This window comes from Mesocricetus auratus, unplaced genomic scaffold (assembly GCF_017639785.1).
Source record: "Mesocricetus auratus isolate SY011 unplaced genomic scaffold, BCM_Maur_2.0 Super-Scaffold_100004, whole genome shotgun sequence".
Classification (NCBI taxonomy): domain Eukaryota; kingdom Metazoa; phylum Chordata; class Mammalia; order Rodentia; family Cricetidae; genus Mesocricetus; species Mesocricetus auratus.
This window is the reverse complement of record NW_024429189.1, coordinates 73144864-73168413: the sequence shown is the minus strand read 5'-3', so window position 1 is coordinate 73168413 and position 23550 is coordinate 73144864. Positions and strand designations below refer to the sequence as shown.

Sequence of the window (23550 nt, the reverse complement as noted above, 5' to 3'; positions counted from 1 at the left end):
CACATGGTGATGAGGATAAAATTAACTGGTAAAGGCACAGGAGAGTGCTTGGCATATGATGGACTTTCCCCACATGACATATGATGTTAGATGAACCCACATCAGCATCAAATGAGAAAAATGTCTATCTTTTGTGTAGCATAACAATAGAAGGTGCTTTGCTTTGCCTGGTATTCTCTACAGACTAAGGGGAACTGACCCTCTTTCTTCTTAAGCTTTTCGTAGAAGAGGGCTGAAATTCAACCCTTAAGACCTATTCCTCTCTCTAATTCTTTCACAGGTTGAGTCCTCCTAAACTGGAGAGGGCTTATAAATGAAAGTCAGCCTGTGTACAGCAAGGCAAAATTGCATCAGAGAGTAAGTCATCTTGCAGAATAAATTCTCTTGATTGTCTTGGAATGTTTAGTATTATAGCCCAATTATTTAAAAATAAAATTATGCCCAATTATGCAAAATTATCTCTTAAAATACCACAGTAGTTTTACATTTTCCTTACACCTGATGATAATCCCAATTTTCAGTAAAAGAGGTAATAATTTCAGTGATAGGTAGAGTTTTTGTCTGTAGACTGGTTTCAACATGCTGTTAGTGGAGTGAGTTATGTAAGTGTGAAATCATTATCATTATTAAATGCAGTATTTCTTCTGTACTGTTACTATAAAAACAGTGTCATCCTCACTAAAAGCAGGAGATATTCACAGGTTAAGTAGAATATGCAGAATACAATGGGGCTTCAAGTAACATTCCAGTACGTTACTAATTAAATGAGAACTAATTGTTAATTAGAAATTAAAGAAATAAAAATGTGTTAATTTTAATTTGACACTAAATACTATGGGACTTTAACAGAGTACAGATAAAGGCATTGCCTTATGTTTTATTAATATGTGCATAGTTTATCCATTGACACGTTGAAACCCCATTTTTAAAACTTTCTCATTGTTTTACATGAATATGCAGCCCCCTCATATGTTTAGCTTGAAGTCAGCTTTGCCTTTACTTTACAAAAGACATCTGAGTACATAGTTGTTATGGACCTGGACTCTGACATGTGAGTGTGTGGATCTGCATCCTGGCTGCACACCTTCTATGTCACTTAGGTCCAGTCACCTAGCCTGTATTCTGGTTTCTTTGGCTGCAAACAGAAATGAAAATAGTGGTGTAGCACATAGCAGGTGTCATGTGTCAGCTACTAAGACGATTTAGTGGTCTTCAAGATGGGGTGCTAAGTACTAAAATTACCTAGTGCTAGGTACTTCATGGAAACTTTCTGTGAGGTTTGCAAGAGTGAATACTTTTTAGAAAATTCATTTCCAGAGTCTTGTATTCCAAAACTTCCCTGAAGTATATCTGTTCAAGAACTATTTCGTCCTTAACTATATATTGTCCTAGACAGTTTCTAGTTCCCTTTTCTCAAAAGGAAAGTTTTCATTTCATGCTTATACATGATCTTTCCTCAATATAAAGGAAAGCTTCACAATTCCTTCCAGTGCACGCACGCACACACTCATGGACCCACGTACCCATGCATGCAACCTGCTGAGTCAATTTAGTATTGCTCATATGTATTTGTGCTTAAGACTGAGTTGGAATTAGATAACTAAATAACTCTTTAGGGGACTTGTCCTTAGCGACAACTGATATTCCCTCTCTTAGCAGCCATTAATTGTCTGTAGCTTTGCATCTAGAGGTGGAACCTTGTGAGATTTCCCCCATCCATGCTCAATGTCAGCTGGTGTTGCCATTGTTCATGTCTTGTTAGGGTAACCATTCTGTTAAAGTTTCATGGGTATAGGTCCCTGTCGTACATATAAGATACTTTCTCACAGCAGACTTCCTGATCCTCTGGCTCTCAGAATCATTCTCCCCCCTCTTCTGCGATGTTCCCTGAGCCATAGGTGTAGGAGTCATGTTGTAGATGTATCAACTGGAAAAGACATCCCACAGTCAGTTGTAGTTTTCTCAGAAGTAAGGACCCTCTACAGAGGTAAGATATGAGTTCTGGTAATTTCTTCATAGTAGACAAGGTTCTATTTGTTTTGTTTTTTTTTGAGACAGGGTTTCTCTGTGTCTTACTGGATGTCCTGGAACTCACTCTGTAGACCAGGCTGACCTTGAACTCAGAGATCTGTCTGCCTTTGCCTTCCTAATACTAAGATTAAAGATGTGCACCACCACCGACCAACCAGCAAGACTCTTAAGATTGCCAAGAACAACTATAATTCCACATTACCCTCATAGCTTATTTCAATTCCCTAAGCAATGATTTTTGTAAAAATGACAATTTATTAATAATAAACAAGACAATTACCTGGGTTGTGGATACAGTTCACCAGGCTCATGCTTGTGTAGCATTTGCATGGTCCTGGATTAGAGCCCCTGTACTGCCCCAAGGAAGCCAAGTTGTCCTTACACCAGTTGTGGTTTTACCATAGAGTAATTACAATGTTAAGTAATTTGCTTTATTAAATGTCTACATGGGAAGATGGGGAAAGGAATTACATATCCTTACCACTCTCCTAGCCTTACTATTAATTACTGTAATAAGTTTTGAATGTCTTATATGTTCATTCCGATTCCATAGTCTTTGATTTAAACAAAGGTGTGGGCATACTGAAACCACAGCCTATATGAGACTCTCCCTGTTAGTAGATATGCTGACAATGTCTCTGTTCACATGCTTTAACATGCTCTCTATTATAACACAGAACTGTGACTTTGTACATGCCTTTGGCCATGCCATTCAACAGTTCTTTGAGAGTTCAGAAGCTAAACCCCTCCACCAAAGTGTCAAAGGAACTTACAAGCGTCTTCGTACCTCCAAGTCAGGTGGAAAATAGAAGAAATTCTCAAATGCCAGAAATATCTGAAAGCCCACATAGCAACACCCATTACGTCAGACAAAGAATCTTGCCTTAAACTTTCCAATTTTAGAGAAAATGTTATTTTTATGAAAAATATGCACTAGAAAAACTTTTTCCTAACAAAATAACTCTAACACATTGTTCTGGCATATGTATTTCATTGCAAAGTTTTTCTGAATTTTGCACAAATATAATAATGTACTGGCTGCAAACAAAAATTATTCTAAACTTGACAGTAAAAATTTAATGTTTCAAATGACCTTTAGTTAAGTCTTAAAATGATATGAATACTCAAAAGAATACCAAGGGATAATCAGTGAGAGCTTGTGAATTATGAATTATTTTAACTCTACTTGGAAAACCATTTAATTAAGGAATTCCATATATATGTATGTATATGTGTGTGTGCATATGTATATATGTGTGTTTGTCAAACTTCTAAGTATTTTAAAGATAGCTGAGTTCAAAATATCTAATTAGCCCAGTGTCCCCTTTCTCATATACCTATGAGACGATATCCAATTATCTTGGAAAAGGCAATTAAAATTACAATTAATAATCTTAATACTAAGACATGTTCTAATTCATTTGATAATTACATTTCCCACAGAGATACTGTCAACATCAACTGTGAAGCTGTAGCCCCACCCTGTTTACAACTCCAAGAGACAATCTGCTCCCTGCTCTGCAATACCTCAATGCTTTGCTGCAGCTTTTCTTCACAGGTAATATGTGACAGGAAACATGTGTGTTTTATGCTTTATAACTTCCATTCTGATGTTTAGCATTAAAAATCATACTTATGTATTACACAAGACAGAATGATTTAAGGAATGTTTTAAAAAGAAAGAAAAATAGTAGCATCCATTACTTTGATTTCATGTTACAAAGTGAAAATCGTTTTGTTCATGGGTGCTAAAGCTATCTTTAATGGGAAATACAAGCCATTTATGTTCCTTGTTTACGAAGCAGCATTAAGTATTCAGTCTATGAGCTCTGGGTTTCTAGCTTCAGAAATTTTTCATGAATCAAAATATGTCACAAAAATAGGGAAGATCAAAGGACAATATTTCAGTGTTGACTCATGAGTTTTCAATTTTGTTATTTCTCTTATGTATGCTGATTTTGGTAACAAGGAAAAAATAAATGTAATATTTTGATTTCAAAACCATACTGCAAGAAAAGATACCATTTAAACAAGGCTGAAGTTTACATTATTTATTGCTATTTTCTCAAAAATATGCATTAGAATTAATAGTTTTCTAAACACCAAAATAAATACAGTACACAGTTCTGGCATATTTATTTCACTGAAAAGGTGTTCTGAATCTTAGACAACATAAATACTAAGTAGTGTGGTGGTTGCCATAGCAACAAGTAAATAGGGGCATAAAAATCCATGCAATTTTTCAAATGTAGCCAATTTTCCATAAACACTCATTTTATATGTAAAAGAATATTCAATTCTTGCTTTTGTTCCCTTTTAGAGAGAGAAACATGCAATTCCTTAGGAATAAAAGATCACCATGTAGTAACAGAACAGGCTCAAAAGCTTTTAAATGTCCATAAGAAATTTGAAGATTTTTAATGTTGATTTTCCAAACTAAAGGCAGAAATTCTTTCATTATACACTACATTAATGAGTAGAATTCTTCAAATAAGAATAAAAGTAGAAAACATTATTTTTTCCCAAACATTTTGCTAAAGTTCATTATGCACTAGTCTTCATCAGATGCAGCATTTGACCTTGGAAAGCTGAAAGCTTCTTAACACAAGAAGTGCAGGAAGTTCGTGCTAAGCCAGGAGCCACCACTCAATTACATGATTCTTTTCCCTCTCACCTTGTTAAGATACAATTTTTCTATTTACAGGTGACCTATGAAATCTTATGAATTCTACTTACAGCTTAAAGAGATTCACTGCATATTCTAGAGAAAAAAAAACATTGCTATGAACTTTGGAATCTGCTGGAACGTACTGGTAACCCACCCAAAGCAAAAGGGGGAAACTGTTCAATTATTATTGGTAAACAAATCTTTTAAATCTGGTTAGATAAGCTAGTACTTCCAATCTGTCTCAATAATAGCCATTATATAACATGCTCCTGGGATGAAATCTAAACATTTTAAAGATCACTGCCTGGGTAGTGGTGACAAAACAGTGCTCTAGGGTTCACCTTGTGCTCCCTTCTTGTTAAGGAAGCCATGTGCTATACATGATGGCCAGACTGACTAGTCTGCCAAAAGAAAAACAATTAGAGACATCCTTATCATGCACATGCATGATTCCATACAGTTTTATAGAAACCATTACTTCTATAAGCAATGACAGGTAGAAATAATTCTCATTATTATTATTATTATTATTTGGTTTTTACGAGACAGGGTTTCTCTGTATTGTTTAGGAGGCTGTCAGTCCAGCCCGGCCTCGAACTCACAGAGATCCGCCTGTCTCTGCCTCCTGAGTGCTGGGATTAAAGGCGTGCGCCACCACCGCCCGGCTTCATTATTTTACTAAACAAAATATTCGATGTAAAGATAAATAAATCTGGTAATCCCATTTATCATAATACATCTCAAGAATCATAAGATATCAAATCCTACATATGCTATATCTTTTTACTACATAGATGTATACAAATTTAATTGCTTCTCCATCTTAATTGAGCATCAGAGCCAACACTTTATCAATTTGAGCTATGACAGCAAAATTAGCATTCCTCCTCATACTTTCAGATATACAAAAGTCACTCTTTTAAAAATATTTTGGGGTGTGTGTGTGTGTGTGAAGAGGGGGAAGGAGAAAGGGAGGGGGAAATAGAGGGAGTAGGAGAGAGGAAGAAAGGGGGAGTGATAGAGGGATAGGGCAAGACAGGGAGTGAGAGAGAGACAGACAGAGAGAGGCAGAGAGAGAGACTGGAGGCCAGAGGAAGACATGCATCTGTGAACCACTTGACACGGGTTCTAGGAACTAATTTTGGATCTTCTACAGGGACAATTTATTCTATTAGCCACTGAGTCACCTTCCCTGGCCAGAAAAGTCAGTCATATAGATCTTAGCAATAAGAATATGATTTCATTTCTTTCCTTATCAAGTCAAAACGTTCTTACCTACAAAACATACTTTGTGACTTCTCTTAAGCATATCTGTATGTCCAGCATCATCATCCTTGCAGTTTAGAAACATTACGTAGTAAAAGAAGCACCTCTTGAGAACACAAGCACTGTCATACCATGAGGTGCTTTAAAAACCAAAAGCTTCAGTGACTAATGGGAGGATAAAGCACACAGCATGAACTGACTGGACAAAGTGATGCTTGACATTTCAGTCAAAGCAAGATGCCATTCAACACTGTCACATTCCTCGGTATAGCATAAAACTTAAAATTATGGAATTCCTTTAGAATTTTTCATCTATTATTTTTGGACCACAATTAACTGTGTGTAATTAAAACCATGCAATATGAAACCATGGACAAGGGGAATTACTCTAAGTTCAATCATGATTGTATTCAACATGAACAAGATGGAAAACTATCACAGTAAAATTAACTACCTTCAATGAACTCAAAGTTGTTATAGCAATGTAAGAGCTTTCAACTCTTGTGTTAGGCCATCAGCACACACAACTTTATAATTCAAGTAGTCACATTATCACATGTATTTGGAAGGTACAATTTAATTTCCTAGCTACCAGGTACAACTAAATCTCAGAAACATATTTTAAAATTAAATTGAGAGATTTTTAACAACAATAATCTTTAGGGAAACATATATCTAACTCTACTCACACGACTACATTCAGCTATCTTTGGGTATTCCTAAACAGGGCTAAAAATCTGTAATGACCTAAAATTAAAAACAAGAAATTGCGTAGTGTCTTAGAAATGATGAGAAGTGCTACCACCTGCACTAACATTGATTGGTATTTAGAATGAAGCAGCTTTGACTCCCTCAATCTTGTGAATGACAGTTTTTATCCCCCCTCCCACCTTGGGAGATATACCTAGAAGGACCATTTCCTTGACATTGTGTTCCCTGGTTCACAAAACTTTTCTGTCTGTCTCTTTTTTTTCATTACACAACAACATGCATTTATGCATACAAATTTTCATATGCTCAAGGTGTTATTCTTTTACTTGCTAATTTCAATTGGGCATTTCCAACTTTAGTAAATTTGACCTGTAAACTGAGGTAGTGACCATCTTCACACAACTTTCAAAATCTTGCCAGGGCTTTATTCATTCAGTTAGAATAATACAAATTAAAACACAGGACTTTGAAAAGGTTACTAAGTGACTGCAAAGAGTTACATCATTTTCAATACCTGAGCTTTCGTCAAAACCTCAACTGGCCTGTTACAGAATATAGTGTTTTGTATTAAACATTCAAAAACTAAGATTGTCATTGTACTTAATAAAATATTTGCTAAATTTAGTAAACAATGGCTCCAACAGATGGTTATTTATTTTTTTGTTGTGTGTGGGCATGCACATGCCACATCATGAATATAGATGTCAAAGGATAACTTGAGTCATCAGATTTGGCAATACGCACTTTTATCTGCTAAGCTAACTTGCAATCCTCCAAGAAAGAGATGGTTTTGACTTACGGACAAGCCATATACAGATAGTAGAAACGCATAGGTGTTGCCTGTAGCATTGCTGCCAGTACTTAAGTAATGTGGCTCAGTACCTCCAGTGTTCCTCAGGATCTATAACCTGATGAGTCCCAAAAAATCAAGCTTGTTGTTTTACATGTTCATATATTCTTCTTAGATGTCTTGTTCTTGGTGATAATTTAATAGCTTCAAGCCTTGTGTTTGATATTTATTATAATTCTTATACTACAACAGTTACAGTTGCTGATCATTATGGATGACTTCAAGTATGACTATAGTAAGTGCAGGGAATTTTGTGGCATGCTAAAGCATCACACTAGGTAATCCCACCCTCTTTAAAACATGAGTAAGCAAGAAACCCATTCAGTTCAGAGTTCAGTATAAACAGTATTTCTCTGACTGTTTGTGAGGGATAGTTAATTTAAATGTTTAGATTTTTAAATTCTTTAGCTTAAAGAATGATTCAAATGTTGGTTAAATATTTATGACCATTAACATAGACTGTGTAGGATATCACACAGACTACCCATGTCATATTTTGTTAACTTTTTACTTGTATTGTTTTTTACTAAATCCCTCTGTTTTCAAGAACCTAAGTGAGGAAAATTATCCATGGAGCCTGGAAAAGTGAAAACATAGCCATCTCTAAAAAAAAAAGAGGAAAATGACTTTGATAATTAGACAGCTTGGCTTAACCTGGGAACATGCAGTTACAAATTAAACAATCAATTAGTAACACAAAGTACAGGGAGACAACTATTAGAGGACCTGAGCAGCTGAGTGTGCCAGATGAACCCAGCATCCTCCTGTGATAGGGTGACATGACATACAAGTATACAAGATGTGAGCAGTACAATTTCAGCACTGCAAGCCTTTTTATTCCATTCTCTGGTTAAGTAGGAAAAATGAGTTAGAAGGAAAAGAATCTAAAAAATGACTTCAATCAAAATCTGTAGCTATTGACTTAATCTCCTTTCTTTTGAGGACCTTTCAGAAATGTGTTGATGTACTAGACTGACGTCAAGAAATCTTGGTTTTGTGTTTGGGCTCCTTCTCATCAGATCCTTCACAGTTCTAAAATTTAAAACAAAACAGAATTTCCTTGATAACTCTCTCCAACTTGGTGACCTTTCTTTTTCCTTGGAATCATAAAGAATTTCTTGATTCAGTGAAATTGTACTGGGGGAGGATATATATCCTATTAGATAGAAATTTTGAGAGGACAAGTGTGAGCACTGTGGAAATAAAGGATCTTTATATCTTCATAAGGTGATAAAATGATATTTAAAATAAGTACACAGGGGACTGGAGAAGTAGCTCAGTAATTAAGAGCACTTACTGTTCTTGCAGAGGACCCAAATTAGTTCCCACCCAGAACCCACATTAGGTGCTCACATATCTAACTCCAGTTCCAGAGGAACCAATTCCCTCCAATTTCCACAGACACTTGTACAGATGTAGTGGATACAAACTCATACAGGCACATTACATGCACTAAGTAAATCTTTCAAAAGAAAAAACTTGCTTAAAAGATAAAGTACAAGATTTTTAAAAACTTGAAATTTAATGAGTGTAAAGAATAGTTGGCATTCATTTAGAGAAGAGAGATGCTGTCAACAGGACAAGGGAGACAAGTCTCTGTAGCCTGATATTGGGGACATGGGTACACACAAGTATGTACCAGGGCATAAAGAAGATGACTACAGTGGAAAGAGCCCCAGCAGTGAAAGAAAGTGGAATATGGGGACTATGTTAGCCAATCAGGCTTGATCCTTAATGATAAGGGACCATGTTAAACTAAGGTTCCTACTGAACAAATGAATGAAGGGAATTATTGTTCCGAATTGTTACTAATTAAAATAAATAATATGCGTATGATAGAAAGAAAAAAATTTGATTATTAAATTGCTGTTTGATCTTAACTTTCTTTCTAAATAGCTGTAGAATAATCAATTATGGAAGTTCTCAGGCCAGAGAGGTAAGAGTGACCCTCAGACAGTATTTGTACTGGTGCAAAAAGAAAGCAGTAGGTACCAGTAACTAGTCCTGCCTCTCTCACCTTCACCTTCACTCTGTCAGCAGCAACAACAAACAAAGCCAATCATATTGTTTTCTTCCTCTCTTACCTTAGGACATTCAGGAATGGTTAGGGCAGAAGCACACACCATCAAAGAGTTTCATAACTAAAACAATGTAATAATAACATGAGTAAGGTGAAAATATTTCTACTTACCAAACCAAGACTATAATCAATATTTTTCTTATCAACCAGGGAAAATACAACTAAAGAAAGTGACCCTGCAGATTTAGGAGACATGCAGCATGTCTCATATGTAAAAATGACTGCAATAGGATCAAGAAGTTCTAGAGTTCTGATGATAATTTTAGGCCAGAGCTGAAGGAAATTCTAAACTCTCCTGGCTTCATTTGTCTATCTAAAACATGAAGATGGAGATGCTTATAAAAACAGAATTCTAGAATCATTCTACTTCTAAACTTTGAGTTGTAGAGGCTCTATTAGAAGTTTCGAGCCAGTTGCCTTAGATTTGATAATGTCTCTGTTCTTTCCAGTCTTACCCACTTTATGGGGATGACAACAGCATCAGCTTACCTATCCAATAGGACTACTGATTCAACAAGAAAGCTTTTGTGGAAGTGCCTAATAATTATAAACCCTATCACCTGTTTCTATACCATATCTGCTCCTGTAATTTCCAAAAAAAATTAGAGAGGGTAGAACATATCCCAGGACCTATTTGGCATCAGAGAAGATGCAGTTACACATAAGCTGCAGTTGAAGAGTGTTTTCTTTCTCAGCTGTTGGATTTCGAACCATGCTATAGCTGGACAGCTCAGTGTGGTGATATATTGTCTATGATCTAACAAAGCTTGCCTGGGGATCCAAATGCAAAGTCAACCACACTAGTTAGCCATAGAAGTTGGGCAATGGTGGTACACACCTTTAATCCCAAGACTCAGGAGACAGAGGCAGATGGATCTCTGTGAATTCAAGGCCACCCAGGGCTACATGAGAGTGAATAAGTCTAAAAGAGAAACAGCTCATGCCATTAGACCCAGGATTAGAGATGTATATAAGATAGGAGTAAGGTCTCCTATGCAGGCACTCAGTCTCCAGACACACTGAGGATTCGTGGAGCTAGGACCACCCCAGTCTGAGATAGAGGTAAGAGCTAGTAGCTGGCTGCCTTTCTAAACTTCAGTGGCTTTATTAGATCATAAACAATGTATCATTATAGCTTAGGTTGCTTTGAATGGAGATGCTGTTCTTGTAAGTAAGAAAAATAGGTAAATTTTCAATCTCAGAAGATAGAAGTAAAACTTTGGCCCAATGCTACTGTCATGTTAGGCCTATGGTTTGGATTGGGTTTGTCCCTCTAAAATATTGTTTTTCATGGTGGCTTTGTTGGATGTGTGTGAAGACATTAAGAAGTGGGGTTTGGCAGGAAATTCTTAGGTCACTGAGGGCATATGCTCTGAAAAGATTGAGGGACTTCTAGGGAATCTCTCACTTAGGGCTAGTGAAACCAGTTGCTATTAAACCCTGGGTTTGGTTCCTGAATTACTCTCTGGCTTCCTTCCTGGTGATGTGATCTTTTGTTTTGTCACATGCATCATCATTGTGATGCCATTGGCCATGAGGCCTTTAAGAGAACCAAGATGACACAGATGTGATGTCCTTGATCTCTAGAACTATGAGTGAAATGAAATATCTTTATAAAGTTATTAAGCTTCAAGGTATTACATTATAGTAAAAACAAACAAAAACCAAAATGCTAATACAGTAAATAGTATGTTAGAAGTAGAAGAAAAAACCAAAAGACAAATGTTTGTGCTTTAGAAGACATCAACTTAAAAGTCTTGACTTCCAACTGGGCTAATGGTTACCAGCAGAAGGAAGGAAAGCTACAGGGACCACTCCACTGACTCTCTAAGGTTTGTCTGTTGGACTGATTCTGAAGATGAAGATGATTCTTATAGTACAAAATGTTGGGAAGTCGCCAAGCATAAAGTAAAACTTAAGGGGCTTGGAAGTTAAGAGCACTGACTGTTCTTCTAGAGCACCAGGGTTCAACCCCTAGCACCCACACAGTTACCCACAACAATCTATAGCTCCAGTCTCTGTGGATATGATGTCATCTTTTGGCCTCTGCATACACACATCACACAGACATACATTCAAGTACTGTATGCACGTGGTGCACAGACATTTAAGCAAACATCCACATAAAATTAAGATATCAAAATATTTTACCACATTACAGAGAATTCTCAACTTTTCAGAACAAAAAAATGTTTATTGTAAAGGTATAAGAGTTTTACACTCATTATATGTAAATATAAAACAAAGATAATAGTTTCTAAGCAGCTTGTCAAATATTTATTTTATTAATGTATGCTCATTATGAAGATTATAGAGTTTTTCATAAATATAGATTCAAAATAACAAGCATCTACAAGTGATGGCACTCCACAAAGTACTGGCTAGAAGGACAATCCTGAATGCAGATGTGGCCTTGCTGCATACTGGAAAGCAGCTCTGTCATCATGCCTTGATTCCTGAGTCATACCTGTACCCTTGGGTATAACTGTTCCAAATGCATGATTACTTACTAAATGTTCCCTAAGCTTGTTGCCTCTCACTAAGCACTAGTTCTCCTTTCTGGACCAACATTTGCTCCAAGTTCAAGGCCAAATAAGTAACATGAAGCATCAGCATCCAGAGGACAAGGTTACCTTCACCTGCTTAAAGTGAGGGGCAGTGGGACAGTGCTCATCTCTATCTAGAAGATGAAGAAAAAGCTAACACTATTTCTCAGTATACTTTGGTCTCTTGCCTTTTCTTATGCAGGATCACCTGACATTAAGATGAAGACAGGATGAGTTTCTAGCTGTCTCTTCCTCTGTGCTGAGATGTGTTAATACCATACATGTATGCATGTGTTTAATACATGCATGTGGTAACAGAAGTTACCCGTGTCTCCCTTTCTAAATTCAATTTTAGCTTAAATGTATGTATGTGCACTGCACTGTGGAATATGTCTTTCCTTTTCTTGTATCCAAATAGGAAAATATATTTAAGTTTCTCTAAACATACAGAGAAAGTAAGAACACTTAGTTTAATATTCACTGGGAAATAGTCATAAAGAGTAACACTAAAGAACAGGATTCACACTGCAGACAAAGATTAAAAACATCCAGTCTTTCAGATTAATATATCTGACTGACTTTCTCTAATGTTCCCGCTTCACCTGCAGCACATCAGACAAGGTAATAATTTATGATAATCATATGAAAATATACAATTAATATTCATCACCTCTCATTCCTCATCACTTTAGATGATCAGTAATGCAGAGTGAAAATGCTGTCAGGTTTCTAATTGCTTTGTAATGGGCTCGAAACAGGGAAATCATTAAAGGCAAACAATCTGTCATTTGTCTGTTACTTTAACTATCTATCACACCAAAAAACTCATTAAAGAAATTGCTAATGAGCTAAAAAGACTGTACTCATAGTGCTTCTTGGCAAATTAAAAAGTAATAGTATGAATTGCTCACCATATTTTTTAAAATATGATTTTTCTGGAAATTCATCAGAAAACAGTTATCTAATATATTTAGCTGTGTGCTTTCATCATTCTGGCATTGGCTCCATCAGTGTAGAAAGCCCATTAGCAAAGGAGACTTGTTTTTCATTCATCTCAAATGAGTAAACTGGAGGGTTTCAAGTAGAAGCTGAGATGCTAAATGTGTTTACCACTAGTAAACTGATGCAAGCAGTAACAAATAATACCACAGCGATACATACACTGAGCTGAAAAATATAGTGTAAAATATGTTTTTTAACTCATTTCTTTTGTGGACTTAAATTACGGAAGATGCAACACTTCATTCTTGAACCAGTCTATCGCCCTACAAATTACATTCAACTACTGAAGTTTATGCATCATAACATTAAGATCTACATAATAGCTCAACTGTTTTGAAATTTTGATGGTACTAACCAATACAAAGATGTCTCATAACATCATGGTGGGCAGTTTTACCAGAGAAACAAATAGTTTCTTTAAATTCTTATGTCTCCTACCACTCGTGCTTTAATGATGTCACTGACTTTTATTTTTATTTTCTAAGGACAATGGAGTAAACAACAAACAACAATCTAGGAATACTTTCCTCGTTATGCACTGCAGATGCAGTTTATTTTAGAAGAGCATATGAGTAAGGAAGGCGATAATGCTACTAATCACATTTCCGTCTTACTAATGATGAATCAAATGATGGGTTTCACTTTCCATAATGAAAGATAAGTCATATTAATGAAGTCAAACATCTTCTCCATGTGCATAACTATTCATATGCAGTCACATTTTAAGCCAGGTGCTGCAGTAAACATGCACTAGTGAATTCCAAACTAACTCCAAAAGGTTCCCTAACACCCTGGAAACATCTTCATTATACACTCTAATTGACTTAAACAGACTTCATATCAACTATTTAACACATTTTAACCCACAAATTAACACCCCCTGATCATTCAGATTAACCTTTCTTCTGTGAGTCAATTAAATGACAAAAATAAACTTTTTCTAAAAAAAGTAAAAATGGAGAAGGAAAGATGCTATAAAAAGCAGCATATAAACTGCTTTCTCGCCTATTGAAGAGATTGCTATGCATTCCAGGGAATCCAGGAAGAGAGATGCTGAAAATAGGTTGGCATGTATTATGATCGCTGAAGATGGACTAAGGACAGTATCTCTAATAGGATCTATGGTGGTTACAACGGAGGTATGAAGAATATAGGGACAAGAATCCCAGGTAAAATCAAGACTCCCCAATAATCTAAAGCAGATACAATGAAAGTTAAGAATAAACCATAGCATCAGGTGTGATAATACTGCTGAAATGACAAGAGAGTAGAGCAAGTTTAGGAGAGAAACAAAAGCTGGTTTGAAAAGGCAAGGTAGCATTGTTATGTCAGTCTGCTTCCTGTTACTACAACAAAATACAAAAGGTAACCAGTTTAAAAGGAAATAAATACCAGGTGGTGGTAACACACACCTTTTATCCCAGCACTTGGAAGACAGAGGCAGGTAGATTTCTGTGAGTTTGAGGCCAGTCTGGTCTACAGAGTTAGTTCCAGGACAGCTAGGACTGTTACATAAAGAAACCCTGTTTGGAAAACCAAAAATTAAAAAAAAAGGAAGAAGCATTTATTTTGGTAAGGATTTAAGTTTCCAGGTCTATAACAAGGCAGGAACTATGTGCAGTGGAAGCCACTCCCTTGGTGGCAGCTGGGAAGTAGAAAAACAGAGGACAGCACAGGAGAGGGTAGAGGTAGATAGAGTCCTAATACTGCATCCAAGGTCATGCTTCCTGTACTAATTTTCCCCTTTCTTGGCCCCACCTCCTGGTAGCACCATGACCCAGACACTAATCAGAACACAACACTGGGGGATGTTCTAGATAGAAACTATAGCAGTTGTTCATTGGATGATTTAAAGTTTGTATAAAGCTTTTATAACAATCATTCAAAGAGAAAAATTAAGTTTCTCAAATTCTTATCACACATTGCTCCTTCCCTTTAAAGTATTACTTAAAGCTGAAGATGTCCACACATCTTCATGGCTTAGTTTTGTTAGGAATCTGAGAGAAGTCCCACGGAAGACCATCAGTCACATATGCAATCATCAAGAACATTTATTAAAATTCCAACATGTTGGGGTGGCAATTGGGAAAGGCAAAAGAAGCCTGCAGGCTCCTTTTAAGCATGGTTGGGGGAATTCTAGGGAGGTGAGGGGAGTCTGGGAGTTGATTGGTGGGTTTAATTAAGAAGTTTACAGGTTGCTATAGAATTGGTTTTTCAGCTGCATGGTGGGAGACCTATCTTTAGTTCTCTTAAGCACGCACAAGGTTGCAGGGCGCCCTCTGATTGGTTACTCCTGGGTTGCTGCTTTCCCAAGAACTGCTTTCTGGGCTCCAGTCTGTTCCAGCAAACTGAAAGTAGGCCTGGTTTCTAACATGACTACCAGCAGGGCCTGTCATGGCCCTTGTCTGGCTCCCCAGAACTCTCAGTTTCATCTTGATTTAAAAACTTTCAGTAATTCGAACAACCTGTTCTGCTTTGTACTTGTAAGCTACCAATGTCAGTTCTTGGTATTCCTTCACAGGTTCTTTGCACTTATTTCAGGTGCTTATTTCTATATCTGTCTTCCAAGATGAGTAAGATGCAGCCAACACCGTCTAGTGTCACTCTGTATGAGGCACGCAGCAAACAATTTGTAGATTTGGTTAAGTAAAACAAGGCTGTTTATGTATAATATTATTGCCTTGAAAATATCATTACTAGCAGCTAAATACTAGTGGCTTACCCATCTTCCTAGTAAGGTTTTAAGTTGCTTTTGATGCAATTTGCCTAATTCCAGAATATAACTGTAACGCCACTGATAATTACAAATAAATTCAACTTAACTAAGTGATAGGAAAATCCTAAAAAAATCAGAAATAAATAATGAAATACCTAGTAAGGATACATGAATACAGCACCAAGGAATGAATAATTAGTACAAGTACACTGTTGCTGTGGTTTGGTCGTCTCAAGAGTAGTGCTATTTGATGGGACCTTTGGGAAGTGAAGTCCACTGGGAGATTCTTAGGCTATCAGCACTGTGTCACGTTTCCTTCCCATTTTGCTTCCTGGTCATGAAATAAAGAAAATTTGTTCTGTTACAAACTGTCCACATTTGTCACCTGGCACCCACTCATACAAGAATCCCAAAGCCATGTCTACATAACATTAACCTAAAATGTACAAAACTGTGAACCAAAAGAAATATTTTTGCTTTATACATTAGTCATCTCAGTATTTCATTGCAGTGGCAGGAGTGAGCACAACTGTCTATATGTTAAGAAGCACAGTTTTCTAGTATCATATCAAATCAATGTTTAGTGGGCATTCATTTATGAACAGATTAATATTAACATGACAAATTGAGTAATGGAGTAATTTTGGTTGCTGCTATAACTTGGAGTTTTAAACCTTAATAAAAGTATCTCTTTATGTATCTATAATACTTGATCATCATCTTGTAATCAAATATTTAATTTATGCCTATTGTTTTCCTTTAAGGTGTGGATAACATGAAAAATGTTGGTGCTTTAAATTTATCTTTTAACCAAACTAAAAGACTAATTCAGCAAGTAGTTGGGTGTGGCTTTATTTTTCTAATTCAGTAGTTTCTGGTGTTCAAAATGCCCTGAAATGCTGCCATGAGTATTTACTGTTATATGAAGACTAAGAAGCAAATATTTTACTAGAATAGTAACAACCCACCCTTACTAAATACTTACTGATTTTTGGTACAATTATTTCACTGAAGTCTCACAACGATTTATGAGGGAGGCAGTTATTTACAGAGGAAGAAAGCAGGGCTCTCACTTCCAGGAAGGGACAGAACTTGAGCTGAAGTTATACAGTTTGACTGTAGAATTCATGCCCATAACTACCACATAATAGTTATGTTTCCTTTAAGAATATTTTAATATTTATTTTAATTTTTTGTTTGGTTTTCTGAGACAGGGTTTCTCTGTACTGTTTTGGAGGCTGTCCTGGAACTCACTCTGTAGACCAGGCTAACCTCAAACTCACAGAGATCCACCTGCCTCTGCCTCCCGAGTGCTGGGATTAAAGGTGTGTGCCACCTCTGCCTGGCTATTTATTCTATTTTTAATTAATTGTAAGTTCATATAAGTGTGTGTGGCCTCAAAGGCCAGTGATGTTGGATCCCTCTGAAGTTGGAATTCCAAGTGGTTGTGCGCTGCCTACTGTAAGTGCAGGGGATAAAACTCAGATTTATTACCAAAGTAGTATGTGCTCTTAAGCATCGAGCCATCAATCCAAGCCCATAGTTTACATTTATCCTACATCAGTTCCACATAAGATGGATAAATTTGCTTCTGAAAATAAGGCAGGAAGAAACAAACCTATTGTAGAAAGTTGCTGGGAACCAAATTGTTCAAAGGCTTTCCTGAGGCCCTGAGAAGGACCTACAACTTGGCAGAGCTAGTAATAGCCTGGGGCCCAGAGCCTTGGGAGCTTTATCCTGAGGCTCTCACATATGGAAAAGGAACAAAGCTCCTTGTCTAAAACCACAAATATGCTTGGCAGAGTCAATAATGGCCCAGGGCCACGGTTGAGGTTGGGAGTAGGGGGCTGAGACTTGCCTGAAAAACCAACTATTTCTCTAAAGGGCTATGGTTATCAGTTCCAAGGCCTCTGTGATGTACTTGAGATACTCTGTGTTCCCTTTGTGCAATATCTCCTGCCCCCAGATTTCCTATCTTCTTTATCTTCTCGTCCCATGGTCTACTAGCTCTAGGACCCTGTCACTGAAGAACGACCTGGTCCAGGTCAGAAACTCATCTCTAGAAGTTGGAAGATTGAAGTGAGGCAGCTTCCAGTGCTCAGTTTATCTAACAGAGGTTTCTTGCCCACATGGCTGGCAATCTAACTGGGGGAACAGTTACAGATATTACAGATAATACATTTAATGACAATAACACATCATGGGATCAGAAGAGTGCCAACGAGCATTTGATAGGACTTGTAATGAAAGTTGAAGAAGTGGTTTCTAAAGACTCAGCTACTATTAAAGGTATATTAATGCCAGAATGAAAAGTTAGGGTTTTAGGGATGGAGAAATGGCTCTTCAGGTAAAATGCTGCTGCCAATTCTAACCTGAGCTTGGTACTCAGGTCCTACACAGTAGACAAAACAGCTGACTCCCACAAGTTGTACTCTGACCTCTAATGCATGCTGTAGCATACCCATACCCACACACATACAAATGCACACCCAATAAAAATTAATGAAATTGAAAAAGTTAGGACTTTATTCTTTAGACCTGCTTTGCTCAATGTAATAGCTATTGAATACTGGAAATGAGTAGCCCAAACCTAGATGTGCTGTAAAAGCAAACTATATCAGTTCTTTATATGATTACATTTATAATGATATTATAGATTTGTGTTCATTGTAAAGTCACACACGTAGCTTGCATTTCTGGCTGACTTTACTATATTTCTATTGAACAACATTTTTCTAGATAAAAGGAGATTAATGAGCAGTGACCCAAGTAACAATCACCTTGAGGAGTTTATCCAACTGTCAATGATTTGGATTATAAGACAACCATCTGCTTTTTCAATGAACTAAAAACAACAGCAATAATACCAGTTGTTAGTGAGGGGATTAGTGTGATAAATAAAATTTTAGAGACAGAACAACCGGGTTTGATGTTTCAAGAGTTTGGACACAGATGGAAGCAAATTACCCCTAAAAACATCTTCAAAGCAACCTGAGAGATTTGAAGAGGGTATATGCAGAATGGCATCAATTAAATATTGACAGTATTGGTTGATTAAGGACACCTTGGAGATAAAAGAAAAAGTTGGCAGCAAACTAAAGTACTTGGGGATAAAATGAAAAGCATTTGAGATTTCCTGGGAGGCATCAAATAGGTGGCTAAATATGAAACAACACAACACCCTAATGAGATAGTATATCAAAACGTTTGTTTTAAAAATAGAAATTCTTGAATATATTCTATATACAAAGAAGGGTCAGGTAGGACTGTTTGAGGGGAGGAAAGTTTGATGGAGGTTTTCTTATAGGATTGTAGAGGGTGAGATCCACAACACTTATTTCTGTCGCTTTGTGTATTTTGTTAGGCCCACACAGATAGTTTTCTAAGTCCAGGACCGAAGCTAGACACTCTCACCATTAGTATAATGATCTTTGCTTTGAACATGACAAAAATCCATATTTAGATTTTAAAGACAACTGTATCATTCTGCAATTCCTCATGTATTCTGCCATGTTTATAACATTAACAAATTTATCCTATTAGAATATTTCCACTTAGTTTTATTTTCAGTGCTTCTTAAAGCGATATTTGGTAGAAGAAAAATTAAAGGGAAAGTTTATCTAAGCAAGTAGCAACACCAAAACCACTTTGTATCTTCAAGGGAGGTCATTTCATGTTCTCAAAACTAAGATGCTTTTCATCTCTAGATACAATGCAAAGAAGTGATCAAAGCAAAGTTAGAAACATGGAGGAGAGTTAACAAAAGGGAACAAACCAAAACAAACAAAAAAAAGAGATGAGAGAAAAAAAACTAACATCACACTCAAAAGTGCTCGTTTGCAGTAACCCTTACCTAAATGACTCACAAAGGACAATTCATTCTGGTAAGAATGCTGGTTCTACACCTGCATAATCACATATCTGGCCTTGACCCTTGATTTGTTTCCTCATCTAGAAAGCAGTTATAGCAACACCTTCCAAAGTTGCCTCTGTGGGCTGAAGTGAATGCGAAAAAGAGATAGTAAATGTGAAAGTATTTGAATTTTTAAAAATCTTTAAGTCAGTTGCTGAAGTCTAAAGGGAATGGTAATTAGGCATAATTTATTAGCTGTCCTGGTCCTTATCACCAACACCCCTCCCCCAGTATAAACCAATAGGACCCAAGTTGCTCAAGGTAAGGTAAGAGGAACCTGGGATGAAGGTGTACCGCAGCAGAGGTGGACGGATGTGACAGTGTCGGTGCGAGGGCCAGGGACAATTAGAGCAAGATGAGGAAAGGCGTTTCTTCAGAGCTCCCCTCACTGCTGACAGAAGCCTGGGAAACCCGGACGGGTTACCATAGCGACCGCGTCGGGGCAGGAGGCGGGGCTCTTCGGATATGTGCATCTGCAACTAGGGCTCGACTGGAAACGCATTCCCGCGGAACGCCGACTTCCGGCGGAAGGGAAAGTGAGTTCCGCTCTCCGGCTGAGTGTGCTTCGGCTCCCTTGTGAAAGCTTGGTAAGTCTGACGCTATGTGGAGCCAGGGGAAGGGATTGATAGGAGCAGGCTTTGTAGAGTGAACTGTGGATGCCTCGGGTCCCCAAGCTTCAAGTCGGGGAGACCCGGCTGCTTCATGGTGAACTGCTTCCTAAAGCTGTGCATCATAGAATGCACAGCTTCAGGAGCGATGTCTTTGCAGGCTGTGATCATCTTTGCTCTAGCCGGTGCTGTCATTTCGTGCGTCTTTACATTTACTCTGGAAGAAATTAAGTGAATAGCAAAATTCAAGGGCTATGTATGCCCTCAACTTCAATTTCTTTGGCACTCTAATTCTTTTATCCATTCGTTTCGTAAACACTAAGCCCCAGTGTTTTTAGTGAACACCCGTATGCCAGTTTACCATTAGATAATAAGTATCTTCTTAGAAGTTTATCCATCACCGAGGTTCCTTATTAAATTCTTTTTCTGACACTGTGAATTTATTTAAGGGATAAGCATTTACCATGATGCATCTAGAGGTTTTCTGTACTTCCTAGTATCCTTCGTTGTACATGGCACTTATGGGACATTTTAAATGGAACTGTGGACTTTCTTGGGTTTGCCTTATGATCACTGTTTACTCAATCGAGGAATAAAGAATTTAGGAAGGCATGTTTCATTATTCCGACTGTAATGAATTGCCATACCATTTCTGCTGCAGCTTATCTGAGAGGGCACACTTCAAAGGACGGTGATGGCTTTTGAGCAGACACTCGAAAAGGATTTGTACAGCATTCTGGGGGCAGACCCGTCTGCAAATGCGTCAGACCTAAAACAAAAGTATCAGAAACTCATATTACTGGTAAGTCTTTTCTTTCAGATTGGAAGTCATGGTGGGGGAGGGGGAGGGTAATATGACCAGAAATCCAAGCTTCAAAACATGTATATCAATAGTAATCTATATATTTGCTTTTTCAGTTGAAAATTTCAATAGTATAGAAAAAAGAATTTGGATGAGGTATGAGATGGCATGGTGGTGGTTGAATTAGAATCCTCAGACTCTGTCACTATAAGAACTTGGATTACTTTTCCATTTGTCTCAGCTAGTGTTGAATGAAATTATCCATGTATGTTTAAAACAGCTTTTACTTAATTGTTGAAATCTGCTAGCTACTAACCATACTATTGAGACTTCAATGTGTAATATTCTGTGTATAAAATTGTAATGTGTTATAAATATAGAATATGCACTGGATTTTGATGACTTGGTACAAATAAGAATATAAAAACCTAAAAATTTTTAAAGTGATTAAATATTAAAATGACAATACTTTCTATGTATTGGCTGTTGCACAGGATGTATGCTCTTGTTTTACATATAATATTAAAATTTTAAGTAACATTTTTATTCTTTGAGAATTTCATATAATTTTGATCATATCATTCATCTTCTTCCAGCTTCTCCCAGATATACCCCCACCTCCTTACTAACCCAGATTCAAGCTCTCTTCTCTGCCACCTCAAACCTACTGTGTTCAATTTGTGTTGCCCTGGTCTACCAATCAGCAGTCAGACCCTTAAAGAAAACTGACTCATCCTCTGCCTGCAATTATCAAATGCCAGTAACTCCTCAGCTAGGGGTGGGGTTTTGTGCTCACCTCTTCCTGTCCATGCTGGGATTTATAATATCAAATGTACCTTAATTTTGCTTTTGCTTAACACGTATATGCAGCCTTTATTTATAGCTTAATGTCTATTGGATAGTGATAATTTAAGCCTTTTTATTGTTTTCACTAATATTTATTTGTTTTTAAAGTTAATGTGGTACATAAAATTATCTAATTGTTCTGTTCATTTATTCAGTCATACTTTGATGTTCATGAGCAAAGGTCTGTAACAGTGTAATGGTATCCATTTAGTTCAGTTTACAAAAAAGAGCAAAGAATCATTCTTATGTAGCATTGTTTGTCTAGTTTATGACAAATGTGATCTCTGATATTTTGCCCAAACTATGTTTATATCCATTTTGGTTTTGCTGTTTTATATTTACTGCTTCTATGTCTTCTCTAATGTCATGAAAATATTCTTCTGTGTCTTCTCTAAGAAGCTTTATAGTTTGCTTTACTGATAGACCTATGCCTTCTATGTAGGCTGAGGTTGGTGGCTAGACTTGTATGTTTCCTTAGTATGGAGGTGTAGTTCCTCCAGCATCATTTCCATAAAACATTTCTTTCTCTATTAACCTGTCTATTTCTGGGCATTATATGAAATTTTCTCATTCTTTTTAAGTTTTTGTTTGTTTACATTCTTTTTTATTTCACTTAAAAATGTGTGTGTGTGTGTGTGTGTGTGTGTGTGTGTGTGTTATTGTGTGCTGTGGTGTTTGTAGGTCAGAAAACAACAGAAGAGAGTCGGTTTTCTTTTTTAACCAGGTGGGTCATAGTGATACAACTCAGGTCCTTCGGTGTGGCAGCAAGTGCCTTTACCCACCTAGCCATCTTTCTAGTCCTTGCTTACATTTCTATAGAAATTTCGAATCAGCTTGTAAAATTCTAACAAAAAACAGTTTTGGCTGAGTCTTATAAAATTTCATTAATATATATCCATTTTAGCAAAATATATACCTTACCAGTATTGGATTTGAATATATAAACACATAATATTCTTTCCACTACTTACTTAAACCGTTTTTATCTCAACAATATTTATACTTTTTAGTATAGAAATTGTGCTAGTTAGTTTTTAGTGTCGGCTTGACACACCTGGAAAAAGGCAACCTCAGTTAAGGAACTGCCTAGGTCAGATTGGCTTGTGGTTTGTTCTTGGGACATGGTGTGGGAGGGCCCAGCCCATTGTGGGTGGTAATGTGCCTAGGCAGGTGGGCTTGGGCTGTATAAGAAAGCTAGCTGAGCATAAGCCAGTCAGGGAATAAAAGCCAGTGTTCCTGGATGGATGGTTTCTGTTTCAGTTCCCACCTGACTTCCCTCAATGATGTCTCATGACCTGGAAGTTGTAAGATAAAATAAACCCTTTCTTCCCCAAGTTCCTTTTGTTCAGAGGGTTTTATCACAGTAATAGAAAACTGAATAAGGACACATTATGCACATATTGCTTTGGATTTATACCTACCAATTTGATGATTTGGTTTCATTGGAAATGTCATTCTTTTTCCAATTTCACTTTGTAGTTACTGACTGACAGTATGTAGAATTAGTATAA

General features: G+C 37.0%; 2 protein-coding genes across 14 annotated transcripts in view; one reads left to right on the top strand and one right to left on the bottom strand.

The window, feature by feature from the left end:
- Dcdc1 (doublecortin domain containing 1) overlaps positions 1-20241 on the bottom strand; it is a 414546-nt gene extending 394305 nt beyond the window's left edge. For 8 of the 13 annotated variants that reach the window (XR_005877304.1, XM_040745964.1, XM_040745975.1 and 5 more), the window contains exons 1-2: positions 20061-20241; positions 16026-16201 (exon numbers count right to left, since the gene is read on the bottom strand). The gene's annotated coding sequence lies outside the window, so the exon portion shown is untranslated. Of the gene's footprint in view, positions 1-16025; positions 16202-18650; positions 18708-19723; positions 19876-20060 lie in introns of those variants that run through there. The other 5 variants (XM_040745966.1, XM_040745968.1, XM_040745969.1 and 2 more) reach the window with 5 other exon arrangements.
- Positions 20242-20294: 53 nt separating this feature from the next.
- Positions 20295-23550, top strand: part of Dnajc24 (DnaJ heat shock protein family (Hsp40) member C24) — a 62081-nt gene continuing 58825 nt past the window's right edge. Inside the window, exons 1-2 of the mRNA XM_005064818.4 lie at positions 20295-20370; positions 21053-21193. Of these exons, the coding sequence (XP_005064875.1) occupies positions 21086-21193 (108 nt within the window). The 5' untranslated portion in view covers positions 20295-20370; positions 21053-21085. The remainder of the gene's footprint in view (positions 20371-21052; positions 21194-23550) is intronic.